The sequence below is a fragment of the Humulus lupulus genome, chromosome 8, assembly GCF_963169125.1.
Source record: "Humulus lupulus chromosome 8, drHumLupu1.1, whole genome shotgun sequence".
Taxonomy (NCBI): domain Eukaryota; kingdom Viridiplantae; phylum Streptophyta; class Magnoliopsida; order Rosales; family Cannabaceae; genus Humulus; species Humulus lupulus.
The window spans coordinates 6070994-6086426 of NC_084800.1; the positions used below are offsets into that span (position 1 = coordinate 6070994).

The following is a 15433-nucleotide window of genomic DNA, read 5'->3' on the forward strand; positions in this document are numbered from 1 at the left end:
ATAGTTTAGTGTTTGTGTATTAAAGTAATAGCGATATGGGAACAGTATCTAAAAGTTTTGCCGGGGAATACTCTGTGACTTGTCGGTGCTATTGCCCAATATCCTTCTTCTTCTTCTTCTTCTTCTTTTTTCTCTATTTTTTTTTCATTGAAAAATAAATAAATAAATACAGTTACAGTACGATGTATTTTTTATTATATATTTATACATAATTAGTTAACATCATTAACCAGAAGACCCCAGGGAAAAGGGTTATTATTGTAGTAGCCAAAAAAGAACTTAATGAGTTGTTGTTATTTTTATTTGTTTTTTTCAAATGAGAAAAAAATAGGAAAGAGTTGTAAGCTATAGATTGGCCAAAGAAGGTTCTTTTCTGTATCAATCAAAAGATTATATATATTGAAAACAAAAAACAGTTCTAAATTAGAGCATAGTGCAAATCATAGTGCCTACTGTACTAGTCTTTCTCTCTCTCTCTCTCTCTCTCTGGGTATCTCTGTTTCTCACTTCTGAATAAGCTACTTTTGTTGTTGTTCTTCTTCTTCTTCGATTCCTCAGCTGCTTTGAACTTTGAAGCTTTATTATTACTTTTTTTGAGGGCATTCCATTTGAGGTCATTTTGATGCCTACGCCACATGAACATGATTACATAGGCTTAACAGAGCCTTCTACCATGGAAAAAAGCTCTGACAAGCTTTCGTCGTCGTCTTCTTCTTCTACTCTTTCGGATGAGAAGAGCTCTGCTTGTAACCTCAAAGAGACTGAGCTAAGGCTCGGCTTGCCTGGTTCCCAGTCTCCTGAAAGGAAACTGGGATTTGGGGTCTCTCTTTTTGGCAAAGATTTGGAGGAAAAGCATAATGGGTATTCTCCAAACGTGTCAAAGAACTTTGAGTCTGGTGTTAAGAGAGGTTTCTCTGACACCATTAATGGCTCCTCTGACAAATGGGTTTTCTCTGTCTCTAATGGATCTGAGGCTGATTTGGGGAAAGGAGCTGTTTTTCCTTTTACTGGAGGTGGGCATGGAGGGAAACCTCGTGGTGGTTTGGAGAACCAGCAGTCATGCTCTTCTACACCAACCACCAAAGAGGTTGTTCCGAAGTCAGCACAAGAGAAGAAGCCACAAGCTGCTGACCACAACAGTGCTCCTGCTGCCAAGTAATTCCACCCACTCTGCTCATTTTTAATCGTTTCTCTTTAGTCTTGACAGGTTTTTGTGCCGAAAAAATTAGCAAATAACGAAAGAAATAGGTGGGAGTTTTATTGTGTTTTCATATTGTGTTGCTTCTCCTTACTATATTCATATAAGGAAGGTGACATGTATACTGTGATGTTAGTTTATTTTACTCCATGTATGTACTGTTGTTGATTTTCTCGTTTAAATAGTAATTAATTTTATGCTGTTCCCTTTGATGTACTTGTATTGTTTTGATTAGAAAGTCGTAGTACTGAGTATGAAATCTTTACCAAGTTGTCGTTGGCATTGAATTTTTACATATTTCCATACGAAGTCTTGTCTTTGTGTTGAAATTTACGAATCAAGCTGACTGTTGAGCATAAAACCATATTTTGTAACAGGGCACAAGTGGTAGGATGGCCACCAATCCGATCATTTCGAAAGAACACCATGGCTTCTAACTTGGCCAAAACTAATGAAGACACTGAGGAAAAATCTGGCTTGGGATGTCTTTATGTTAAGGTCAGCATGGACGGTGCTCCGTACCTACGGAAGGTCGACCTTAAAACCTGTACTAACTATCTGGAACTCTCCTTGGCTCTTGAGAAGATGTTCAGCTGCTTTACAATCGGTAACCCCTCTCCCTCTTTCTCTCTATCTATCTCTATATATATATGTTAAGATTTTAAAGCAACTGTTTTTGGTTAGTTTAAAGTCTCCAGTTTGTTCTGTATATACACAGTATTAGAGGGTGAGTTTCTTATCATTAACTCGAACTTCTAATGGCTGATACAGGGCAGTGCAGTTCTCCTGGACTTCCAGAGCGAAACGGTCTAACTGAGAGCCGTTTAATGGATCTTCTCCATGGTTCTGAATATGTGGTTACTTATGAAGACAAGGATGGGGACTGGATGCTGGTTGGTGATGTCCCTTGGGAGTAAGTGTTTCTTCCCCTTTTTGTGTTTTGCTTGAAATCATCTTTTGACAATTTGTTTGTGTAATTCTTGGCTAAGACTCAGAGTATCTGCCTTGTAGAGTAGGCTATATTAGACCATGATATTTTTGGTTGAAGTCCAACCATTAGATATTTTGATCTAAATTTTCCATTTGTTTTTCAACAGGATGTTTACTGATACATGTAGACGATTGAGGATTATGAAAGGTTCCGAAGCTATTGGACTAGGTATTTATCCTAAAATGCCTGCTTCAACATCTCATGTTTTTTTTGTTCATACATTATCTTTTAAAATTGATCCAACATTTTTTTTTGTTTCTTTGGCTGCAGCTCCAAGGGCCATGGAGAAGTGCAAGAACCGAAGCTGCTAAGCACAAAACACCGGCAGGACAAGACGGCATTCTCCATGGCTGCTAACCCCTACTTGGATTCTAAGCTGGGTGCCTGTGAGAGAATGTTACATATGTTTGTCACTATGTTAGATTTTGTGTATTTTGTGCACTTTGAGAATTTTCACAGCTTGAAGGATTTCACTGGAGATACCATATATTATATACGTTTGTTTTTGCTGTTATTTTCATTTATTGTATCTGCTTCATAAACTCTGTTTAGTGTGTAAATGTAACACTTTGCTGCTTCCAGAACTCTGTGCTTCTGAAAGAGAAATATATAGTATTAATATCTTTGGGTCCATAGGCATTAATTTTGGGGTGTTTCTCCTTTTGGTCCATAGTGATTAATTTTGATGCTACTTGTTGAATATGACAAGGAATTTTGGGATAGATACCACCCTTGTGTTGAAAGTCATAATGTTATAACTCTTTTCTCACCGAATCACCAAAATTCACACTGTTCATGCATAATCGTGCGTGTAATACAATACATCTACAACAATATTGATCCCTGAAACCCAATTTGAATTTCATGTAAATGATTTTAAATAAACAAAAAGTGCTATACAGCAATTAGAATGCCAAGTTTTGTTAATACTCAAAAGTCAAACTCTACTAGTTAAGGTGAAACCATAAACAGCTGTAACGACAACATGGTTGATAAAAGTTACAATGATATAGAACAGCATACGTTCCCATTTTTAGTTTTGAAAATTGAAAAGAAAAATAAAAGAAATAAAAGGTCGAAGAAATCGACCAGGCTAAATTGCTAAGTAAATGAAAAGAAAATAGAAAAAAATGCGCACGTAATATCAACACACTACTGAAAACTAAACGACTCTTCATCCAGACAGCTCCAAAAGACAAAAATTACTGTCTGGATATCTCGAGGTAAACCATCTGAGTGTATCCATTGAAAACAGACCTATCAAGTCTGGTTAATCCAAGGCGCTGGAATAAACCATAGCGACCATCTTCAACGATAGGAGGTGGTGAACGAGCAGGGTCATATCGAGTTTGGTGAGTGAGAGAAGGACCAGCCACAGGAGGAAGCTCCCAATAAACATCCAGCATCGATTCCACAATCCTACTGTTCTGAAAATGTTCTTCATAGGAAATCAGCTTGTTGCTGTGGTTGAAATTATCCCTCGTGTATCCTCTAACACCCCACCATGCTTCACCTGGTCCACAAAGTTCTTCTATATCCACTGCTTTTTCCCAGAACTTCTTTCTTTTTGACCTGATCCTAGCTTCGTCACTGTCTTTATAACAGCTATGGCCACCTCCTGAAGCATTATTGCACATAACCTTGATTATCAGTAAAACTGATAAGAGTAAATAATAAAGCCCGCAATACAAAAAATCATACCAACATTTATATTGCACATGCAATCTAAATAAAGCATTATTGTTTCTAAAGACTGAAAAAGTTGCAAAAGCAAACACAATACGGGGAGGCATGAACCTCTTATATAGGACTGATCGCATATTTGCCTCAAGGAATAATGATCTCCCGTTCCAGTATCATAGTTATCCTCAAAGACTAGATGCCGGAATCCAGCTGCCAAAGCCTGTTGTATTCTGTTAATCAAAGCACAAGATATGAAGAGATACTGAGCAATTCTAAAGGAGAAGCAGTGCTGAATGAAAGGAACATACTGTATTGAGGTACGGTGACTACCTTTTAAGTTCATTTTGATGATCATCAAAGAAAATAAGAACTTGGGTGAAATCAATGATCCCATGTTTCTTCATCACTTTTTTCCAATCAATGCTTCCAAAGTCTACAAAGTCCTTTCCAGCAAAGTATGTACAGTTTCCATCAACATATGCAGGCCCTTTCTTTAGATACTTCTCTGGATGCCGAGGCGTAATAGAAATAATAGGTGTTTCAGGCATTGCTTGTCGCAAAACCCAAGTGGAGTGTCCCTTAAAAGCACCACTCTCAATCATAAGATCTGGCTTCAGCCACCGAGCAATGAACCAAAGACCAAAACTGTGGTCAAAACCCATCCCGTACATATTGTTTTTAATTGGTCGAGTTTCATAGATTGGTACAAACTCTTCCAAGCCCTTGATTAGATCCTTCGATGTCCATTCAACCGTTTTTCCATGTTTCGATCTGCCTTTTGCCAAGGATAAGAATATAAGAATCAACGACAACTCAAGAATTCAAAATGTTACACAGTTCAACTTAGCTTAAAACAAATACAAAATCCATATAACCTCAAATAAATTATCTCAACGCAAATATTGAGAAATTATTTTACTAAATACATATAAGGGGAAAAAATCACCACTCACCAGATTGCTAACATTTAGATCAACAATGACATAACCTCAAATTACACAGTACGCATCTAATGTAGTGGAAACTAACAGTAAATTAAAAATCTTTTTCAATTGAATTATCTCTTGAGTTTTCTTATTAATCAGCCAAATTCCCAAAATTACTCACTTCAACCATTCATTTGTGAGAAACTCAGAGAATCAAAATCAATAAATAGTAGCCCTTCGATTTGTTAACTTAGCTAACCTATACTTTTTGTAAACCTATGAAAACCCCATAAAATGTAACCCCTGAAGATTAAAAGTTCGAACTTGATTTCCCAGTAATTTTCCAAGTTTCAATCACAACCATTGATACTAAAAAAAAAAGCCCAAAAATGAGACAATAATTTAGCCCCATAAAATTAGATCTGAGCAAGACTTACACCAGGGCACGCCGAGGGATCCAAAGTCGGATTCAAGAGCATCGAAGCCGAAGAAACCGGATCGATAGACGGGGTCGTGAGGAGAAACGCAAACGAGGCTGCGAGTCTGGAAGACGATGGAGAAAATCAAGAAGAGGACCAAAAAGAGCGCGGCAACGCAAGGCCAAAGGGGTCCGATTCGGAAGTAATTGATGAGACGGGTGATGAAGAAGAAAAAAGGGAGGTGCTTCTTAGTCTTGGACTCGTCTGCGGTTGCTGCATCGTCGTCGTTAGCTACTTCGTCACTTTGCGGCGCCGCTCGGCGGGAGGAGAGGACCCGCTCCAGCATTTTGGCTGATTGGGTTGGACTAGGGGGGCGATGCGAGTGAGTAACCGGCATTTGGTTCCAGCAAGATTAATATTTGGGATCTCAAACTACTACACTCTACTTCACTCAATCGATTTTTTATTTATTTATATTTGAGGATATCTTTTTATTATAATTATTTTTATTTGATGTTTTCTTTAATATTGAGATTATTCATGGATTCTTTTTTTTTTTTCTTCTGAGTATTAGTATTTTGAAAAAAAAAAGATCGAGTGTGAAAGTATGAGCCTAGGTCATTAAAGAAAAAAGTAGTGAGCACTCATTCAAATTTCTAAAATTTAGACAAAAATAGTAAAAATAAATTTTCAATGGATAAGCTAAATTTGAATTATTTTACACATTTTTTACCTTGAGTTAATTCACATGTAGAAATAATTATTCATTGACTTAAATCTTTTTTTTTTTTTTCTTTTTTTTTTTATATTAATTATATTTTATTTTGTTTTGTTTCTTTCTAGGGGTGTTCATAAAATCGTCCTCACCGCACAAACTGCCCACACTGTACCACACCGCACCGCAATTTGCGATTTAGAACCCTTCGCGGTGCGGTTGCGGTTTGTATTTTTGTCAAACCATGCGGTGCGGTGCGGTTTGCGATTTTAAATATTATAAATGCGGTTCAAATCATACCGCACCGCATCATAATATATATTAACTTTTTTTTTTTTTCAATTTTACTACATTTAAAGTTAATGCATAAATATTTATATAGTATAATATAATATACACAAAATCTAAAAAGAAATATAATGTTTCATAGGATGCTAACACATACTCTAATTCAATCTAAAGATATTCCCCCTTAATTAAAATAATATTTATTTTTATATTACACTTTTTATTTGTTATTAGTTTGTTATATTTTTATTATTTTGTTTAAAGTTTATTAGTTTGATGTACATTTAATTATTTTGTTAAACACTCTATGATTATGAGATTTATTATGAATCTTTCTTAATTATAATATTTAATTGTTAAATTATTTGGCGATATGTATAAACCGCCAAAACCGCACCGTTAAGGTCTATGCGGTGCAGGTTGCGGTTTGGAAAATTTTCAAACTGCATATGCGGTGCAGTCCAAAAAATTAGAAAAAAACCACATCAACTGCACCACGAACACCCCTATTTCTTTCTCTTTATTTTTTAGTATTTTAATGAATAAAAATAATATTTAAATGATGTAAAAAAATATAGAGAATAAATAGAAAATAAATGTTTGATGTAAAATAAAAAAAAGTAATATGTTGGTAATGTATTTAACAAAAAATAGTAAAGCATCTATTGGGAGTGCTCTTAAATGTTTATAAATAAACACCAATTTATAGAAAAAGTTTTGTTACATTTGAATTTGAATGTAAAACTTAGATATTTTTTAAAAACCTGAAAATAGTTACAAAATTAGATAAATAAAGAGAAATTATTATTTTGTTACCCTTATTATATTAGATAGATAGAAATAATCTCACAAGTTTTTTGTTAAAATTTTCTTTAAAAAGACAAAAATGATTTTATTTAAAATTCATTAATATCTTTAATTTTTTTTTATAAATTTAATTAACGAAACATAAAATCTTAATAAATTTCAAAACCAAAATAAGTAGTTTTTTTTTAGTTTTAGTTTTGAATTTTTTTTATATAATTTATGGTTATTAATCAATTTTATAAAAAAATACAAAATATTATAAATATATTAATGCATAAAAATGATAAATCTAATTTTTATATTTTGGTTTAATTTTATTTTAAAAGTTGTTTTGTTAACCAATTTCATATTTGCCTTTTTATAGAAACTTCTTACTAAAAATTTGAGGAATGGGCTATTTTTTGTATATTCAAAATAATATAGGGTTATTTTTAGATTTTTTTGAAAATACAATTGTTTTTGGCTAACTCGATTTAATGTGGAAAAAAGATAATTGCTTGAATATGAAATGAAAGATTTGAGATTTTTAAGTGGCTCGGGTGACTTACCACTATATTTGTATTAGAGTTGTACATCGGTTGGTTTGGTCGAGTTATAGCATATATTTACCAAACATTAGGTTGCAAAAATCCAAATGTAATCTACCCAAATAAGCGGGAAAAAAAATTAATCTGACTAACAATTTGATCAGTTTGGTTGGGTTAACACGCCCAAACCAACACTATTTTTTTTAGTGTTCAAATAATCAAACTGAATAAACTAAAAATATAGTATACATCTTTCAAGCATGAAAACATTATTTTAAATTTATTTTTTAAAGCTTAAAAAAAAAGAGACAAGCATTAGTTGTTTAAACATTAAAGACTAAAGTATTAAACAAACATTCATCCTTAATATATAAATAAAATAATAATATAGTCTAAATTCTAAAGTTCAACTTCAAAGTCCAAATAGAATCAAAATCAACCACCATAAATTCTAAAGTTCAAATATAAAATAATCCAACCACTAAACATAACACAACTAGTCCAAAGTTCAAATATTAATAAATAGTCCAACCATTAAACACCACAAACCATCTTATGATTTCATGAAAAGGATCACAAAGTACTAGGAGCATTTGTAGAAGTAGTAGTAATGGTAGTAGTTCTAGTGGTTGTAATACATGTTTGGTTGCATGAGTGCAGTCAGAAAGAGGTCGAATGGTAGGATTTCTTTTTTCTTTTTATTTTTTAAGTTTTACTTTTTATTATATTGTGTATATAATTATAATATTTGTACATACTTTAAAAAAAAAAAATCCTTAATTGGGTTATTCAGTTTGTTTGGATTAATTGGGTGAGTTGGGACTTATTTTCAACTCACCAAATATACATATTAGATGACCCTACAAACCAACACGAGTCTTTCCAGTGTGCTTTGTCCTCACACGCACGCTTCCTGGGAAAACTTCCCAGGAAGTCACCCATCTTGAGATTACTCCAGGTCAAGCACACTTAACTTTGGAGTTCTCAAGTGATAGGCTACCGAAAAGAAGATGCATCTTATTGGCATATGTAGTACCCATCAATCCTTTTAAGCCATCTTCAACTGTGTAGTCTCATACCTGCACAGTCTTAAAATCATCACACTTGACCTTCCCCAGGTGGTGTGGGATTGCACAACTTTTACCCAGTCTTTCCCCCTATGGATCACGGGATACTGACTGTCACAATCACCCCCCCCCCCTTAGGAGTCCGACGTCCCTGTTGGCCACACTTCCGGCTGGGTCAAGGCTCTGGTACCATTTGTAACGCCCCACGTCACTATGGTTGCTTTCTGGAATGACGAATGGCCCTACAAACCAACACAAGTCTTTCCAGCGTGCTTTGTCCTCACTCGCACGCTTCCTAGGAAAACTTCCCAGGAGGTCACCCATCTTGAGATTACTCCAGGTCAAGCACGCTTAACTTTGGAGTTCTCAAGTGATGGGCTACTGAAAATAAGATGCATCTTCTTGGCATAGGTAGTACCCATCAATCCTTTTAAGCCATCTTCAACTGTGTAGTCTCATACCTACACAGTCTTAGAATCATCAAACTTGACTTTCCCCAGGCGGTGTGGGATTGTACAACTTTTACCCGGTCTTTCCCCCTACGGATCACGGGATACTAACTGTCACAAGTTAAATTTTCGTTGGGTTATTCAGTTTGCATTTTTTTATCAGTTTGGTTTGGGTGGGTCATGAATATTTATAAAGAACCCTAATTTGTATTAGGCAAAAGAACAAACAAAGTTCTCATACTTTTACAATGTGGGTAATGTATGTGTATGCACCTAACTTCCTCCTTACAAATGATCACCTCCACCCCTTTTTATAGGCGACTGCAGGGATTATAAGCCTTTAACCAAGGCTATTGCAACGCCCTAGATAGCCAAGACCGTTACAAAGGTGCAAGACTTGCTAATCAAGTCATTTAGTTAGAAATGTGTTACTGAAACGATTGTTGAACTAGGGTTAAAAGATTTTGGTCACAAAAGTTTCATTTATTATAATCAAACATTTTTACATGGGATTCCAAAAGTAATAACGTTAAAAGACAGTTTACAAAACTTTAGGATAAAAGTACAGCTACTAGCCACTCTAAGGGCAAAACAGACAATTAGGCTCTTCTTGTCCTGTACCACTCCTCGGCCGTGGCGGCCGATCAACTGACTATGTACATTCAGCCTCAAAGCTCTCCCACTCAGGACTGTTCCACTTTACCATTGCCTTTACCTGCACCACATAGCACCCGTGAGCCAAGGCCCAACAAGAAAATACAATAACAGAGCACAATCATCAATCAAACAATCACATAATTCATACAGTATAGCCATATACTCAACAGTCCGGACACAATCATATAATTAAACATTAAGCATACCAAGCTTATCAATTACATTAATAACCAATTTCACAAATAACACCCAGGGTCGATGCCCTTAGGTCGCACCCCCTATTTATCCCACTGACTCCCGCCCGCTTAAACTGAGCTCAGTGAATATCAAGCTGTCCTCAACTACCAGTGGCCGAGTCGCGCCCTGTGCGCAAATATTGATTTCGGCACCCTTAGGTTGTTTATCACATGTCCCATGGCATAATACCATCTATGACATCATACAGATATAGGGAGCTCTTAGTCCCAACATAATCACATAACCGGGTGCAGTTTTCTTACCTTTGGATTCCGGTAGCTTTGATCAATGATGGCAACCCTCAAGCACGATCCCTTCCGAGCCCTAGCGTACACCTAGTCACGGTCACAAGTTAGAACCATACCAAACTTCAATTCCAAAACCTAACCTCGGCACCAATCCCGAGCCCTTGGGAAGCTTTAATTCCACCAAATGGGGTGGTGGACTCAAACCCCGAGCCCCCGGGCAAAAACCCTAAGAAATATCCCAAAAACACTCTTCTGGAAACAGGGTAGCGCTACTGTAATGCCCTGGTTACCCCATAACAGTTACGGTGAACAGTGAACCGGAAATTTGACTCGCTACCCGAGTCCTTTGGTTAAAATCGTGCTCTAAGTATAATTAACAGGTTAAGGTGTAAAACCAATAAAAAGGAAAGTATATATTTTATTATAAACTGCTCATGAGCTATTCAAAATATTTACAAGTTCTTTACAGTACAAAAAGGTCACTACTGTTTCAAATTTACAATCCCGCCGACCTAAGCGGCAAAAATAGGGTAAACCCCCTAGTTCCTTTGAGAACTCCTTGGCCGTGGTGGTCAAGCGGCCGCATATGTACACATCACCACCTAAGCTCTCCACTCAAGGCTGGGTGAGCTTTTCTTTCCCTTTACCTGCACCACATAGCACCCATGAGCCAAGGCCCAGCAAGAAAACACAATATATCATGATATAATATCAACAATGATCATAATAATCATTCAAGACTATCAGTCCAAAACTTATAAGTGATAGTCGCAAAAGTCACAAAAGTGGGTACAGCTCCCTTTAGCCTTATGACGATAGGGTCACTCGGGCTTAGTAGATAAGAGAACTTTTCACTAGCTTGCACAGGATAGGTGCATGGTGAATAGTCACCAACATAACCCTCCCCATGACCATAGAGTCATAATCCTGGAACAACGTTCCCTAGCCATGTGACAACAGCCACCGGGGCCTCATGCCCTGGCTCTGAGTAACTAGTCTTAGACTAGCCAAGAACTTATAAGATTCATCGACCTTAGGGTCGGTCCAGCATTAATGCCATAGAGTCATTCAATGCTGATATCGATTAGATCTAATCTTCATTTGGCCCAGCGTTCACAACGCTATGCCATTTCTGACTCTTAGGTCAGTATCCCTGACTAGTCAGTGCTATATACATATACATAATATTCACCAGCATATAATATGCAACCCATGTCCACATTTATCAACCAACATGCCTTAATAACAATCATGCATGTCATATACATATATAGGGTGCAGTTGTATTCATACATTGTTTTCTTACCTCTAGTTCGAGTGAAAATTAATATAAGAACGACTCTTGAGAACGATCAATCTCTTAATTCCTTGATGGTCACCTGGTCATAACCAAAATATAGGATTCATCAATGAAAATGATTAACAAAGGGTCCCAAACCAAAACCTAGCCTCCAAGACATCGAATCCTACTAAACCGGGTAGTAGGATCGATCCCGAGGCCTTAGGCTTGAATCCCCGAGCTAATTTCTGGCCAAAAATGCCCTATGGGCCGCAGCCCTCCCTAGCCGCGTCGCGGCTCGCCCCTCAGACAGAGGCGGCCCTTCCCTGCCAGCCAACGTAGGCCGCGGCTCACCAAAGCCATGCCACGGCTCATTATGCAAAACAGCAAGGAACCAGACTTTTCTCCCCTGCGTTCTCCTTGGAAACAACCCTTCAAACCAGACCCAAACATCAACCTAACATCCAATTCAACCCCTAAACTTCATCTACAACTCACCCTCATCAAAACCCAAGTTAAACACCACCCAAACTTCCATTAATTCAAACTATCCACCAAGAAATCACAAACTGAAAACTTAAACCAAAACAGAGTAAAACCAGAAAACTAATGGCTGAAACTTACCTCAAACTTGAGATTAAACCCCCCCCCCCCTTCAATGGATGAACCAACTCTATAAACTCAACTCCTTGATTCCTCAATTTGGGCTCAAAAACTCCAAAGGAGAAATGAGAGAAAATGATGTACGGGAAGGAAAAGTGAGGGCTCTGTTTTTGTTCTATTTTTCTACAGCCAACTAAAGTCTCATATAAACCCAAGCCAAATGACCTAAATGCCCCTAGGTCATTTAAGGTTTCTAAAGTCATCCCAAGGGTAAAATTGGTATTTCCCACTTATCTCGTTAATCATAATTAACGCTCTTCAATTCCCACTAATTTCAATATTCCCAAATACCAAATATTCTTATCCCGTTACCCTCTAACTCCTGGTAACGCTCTATTCACCAAAACACCCCGAGACTCACCCCGAGCCCCGAGCTCAAGCCTATTATGACCAAACCGATAATTTATATTTAAAGATCGTCTCATGCCGAATAACTCGAACCAATCCACATTATAATGTGGCCTCACAATATATCATTGACATGCAAACAAATATACAATTATGCCCTCAACGGGCCAAATTACCATAATACCCCTGTAAACAAATGTGGACCCACGTGCATGCATTTAACATCATATTATAATATAATTCTCATAAACATGCATATATTCGAATAATGGCATAATTAAACAAGTATGACCCTCCCGGCCTACTAATCCCGCCATTAAACCATGTCGGAGAATTCAGAGCATTACAGCTACAACGCCATAAAGAGGCGTATAGTGCTACAAACAAAGCCAAAAGCGCCCCAAGCACCTAAGCCTAGCGCTGTAGCACCCTAAGGCTAGCGTTACAGCGCTAGTCACAGCCAGACAACACCCTGATTTTTCCTCTTCGAACTTCCTCGAGCCAGAACCCTCCAAAATCCTTCCAAACCTCAACCAAACACCAAAACAAGACCATACAAAACTCAACCATATGCATCATCAAACCAAGAAAAAGCCATGATTGATCTTGAAACTCAAAAACTCAACAGAACACCAAAAGCTTTAGAATTCAAGTACCAAGTCCAGAGTTCCTTACCTTTAATGGGGAAATTCAACCTTAGGCTATCCTCCACACCTCCTTAGATTTCACTCCTCAAAACCTCAGCCTTAATTCCCTAGAATTCCCATCAAAACTCAGCTCAAAAATCCATTTCAACACCAAAAACCAAAAACTGAATAACAACCTTAAAACCTTACCTCAAATGGATGAATAACTTCTACTAATTCCTCAAGCCAAATCAAGGTCTCAAGTGTGAAGCCTTTGCCTAGAGCCTCCTCTGAATTTTAGCTCCAAATTCCTTCAAGAAATGGGGAAGAAGACCTAAACCGATAGAGAGAAAAAGGACTTATGTTTTTCCTTTTTTCCTTTTCTTTTCCTTTTGTCTATTTCCTTCCTTCAGACTTCTAAAGTTTTCTACACATTCCACTAAAGCAATAAAGCCAAAAACAATACTTATCTCTGGTTTAAACAAAATGACCAATTTGCCCTTCCACAAATCCTCAGCCTTTAATCAATCTAGGGGCATTTTGATCATTTGCTCCCAATTCCCGCTAATTCCTCGAGCGTCTCTAATATTAACCGCTTATATCCTGACACCTAACTAGTCACCAATTATATTCCTCAATATCAAATAATCTCCAATATACTTCTCAAATTCCCAGAAATACCCCTTGGCTCACCCCGAGCTGAGTATAAATTCCCACTGTGACTTTTTCGCTAGACCGCTCACTAGGATCGCCTCGAGTCACAAGTTACAAATATATCCACATAATAATGTGGTCTCAACAATTTATCACAAATACTTGTAGTTATGCCCTTAACGAGCCAAAATTATGAATATGCCATTATAACCTAATCAGGGCCTACACGCATACTAATACACATAGTCATTCATCACATATATCCAAATAATCATATAAACATGCTTTTAATCATTTAAATCAAATATAATACAGTTATGCCCTCCCGGCACACTAATCAAGGCCCTTAAGCCTTATTAGTAAATTTGGGTCGTTACAGCTATATTACTTTATGTGCACTAATCCCTTTTTTGGGGGAGATTTACAAGGTTTTTACAATAGGAAAATAGATGTGATGGCTCCTCGGGGAGGTCTTGCCCTGCCAACTAAGATATTCGCATGTATATCAAATCCTTATAGCTCTTGTGGCCCACTCGCGTTCTCTCCGAGTGGAAAGTACATTGGGACAATGCACCGAATTGTCAGGTGATGGGAGCACAAGTTTCAAAGAAAATCGCCCATTTTCCTTGATATCCACGTTGTCGGTTGTACAGATGAAGCAACATACCCTACGAGCTGCCGCTACTACTTATAGGCGATGAGTGGATCTGTTAGTTGTCCCCCGTGTTCCTGAAACAACACGTGGATGTAAATCCCTAAAGAGGAGTGAGTTAGGAAATTCTTGACGGAGGGTAGGCCTCAAGACGTTCCCGACGTCGTGCACGCTCTTTTGCCCTCTGGCTTTTCTGTTTGTTCCCCAAATATGTTGCTTGGGTAGGAGACGACATATTCTGATTGTTGGAAATATATAAACAAAGGAGATGATTACAATCAAAATGACCCAAAATATATATAACATTAACAAATGATATTATAGATAAGTGAAGGAAAAAGATGAGAAGAGACTACATAACTTATGACAATTATCATAGGAGTAGAAGGTAGAAGATGAAGAACTCAAGAGCAACACAAGGCTTAAACATGGTTCAAAACCTTTGTCCTAAAAACTATTTCTCCCTCATAAGAACACTTTGGGAATACTCTCTAGAAATGCTTATAAGGATTTATCAAGTTGTAACACCCTGGTTACTCCAAGACCGTTACTGTGAACTTTAAACAGTGCTTAACTCGCTAAACAAGTCATTAGGTTATAAACGTACATCTAGGTGTTATTAATAGTGTTATCCCTGTTTTCCCCCGGGACGCGTGGCGTGACACGATGGGTACATGGGCTCCCTCAAAGAGATCCAGGCCCACCTTGAGCCTAATGAACAGGGAAGAAAGTCCTGATAGACCTTGTCCATAATGGTCCGAACCATCAAGGAATGATCCCGGAAAAGGTGTCCCCGTCCATTTGGTCCGGGCCATCAAGGGATGATCCCGGACAAGGTGTCCCCGTCCAGAACGAACCGGGCCATTAGTAAATGAACCCGGACAATATGTTCGGATAGGGAAAGTTTGGTCTTCCCTGAAGCTGGCAGGTCCCCGAGAAACACAGAAGTTGGTCTCCTCAACTATGAACACGAAGTTACGCATGGAGCGTACACTGTTC

General features: G+C 37.5%; 2 protein-coding genes across 2 annotated transcripts; one reads left to right on the forward strand and one right to left on the reverse strand.

The window, feature by feature from the left end:
* The first annotated feature begins 332 nt into the window (after window positions 1-332).
* Window positions 333-2832, forward strand: LOC133794331 (auxin-responsive protein IAA27-like). Its single transcript, XM_062231542.1, has 5 exons — window positions 333-1155; window positions 1576-1805; window positions 1970-2111; window positions 2296-2357; window positions 2460-2832. Exons 1-5 carry the CDS (start codon window positions 623-625, stop codon window positions 2498-2500), a joined length of 1008 nt encoding a protein of 335 aa, XP_062087526.1. The 5' UTR covers window positions 333-622; the 3' UTR covers window positions 2501-2832.
* Window positions 2833-3178: 346 nt separating this feature from the next.
* On the reverse strand, window positions 3179-5700 carry LOC133794330 (uncharacterized). The gene is made up of 4 exons (XM_062231541.1): window positions 5236-5700; window positions 4203-4647; window positions 3987-4102; window positions 3179-3807 (listed from the first exon to the last, which is right to left on the reverse strand). Exons 1-4 carry the CDS (start codon window positions 5612-5614, stop codon window positions 3392-3394), a joined length of 1356 nt encoding a protein of 451 aa, XP_062087525.1. The 5' UTR covers window positions 5615-5700; the 3' UTR covers window positions 3179-3391.
* Window positions 5701-15433: the final 9733 nt, after the last annotated feature.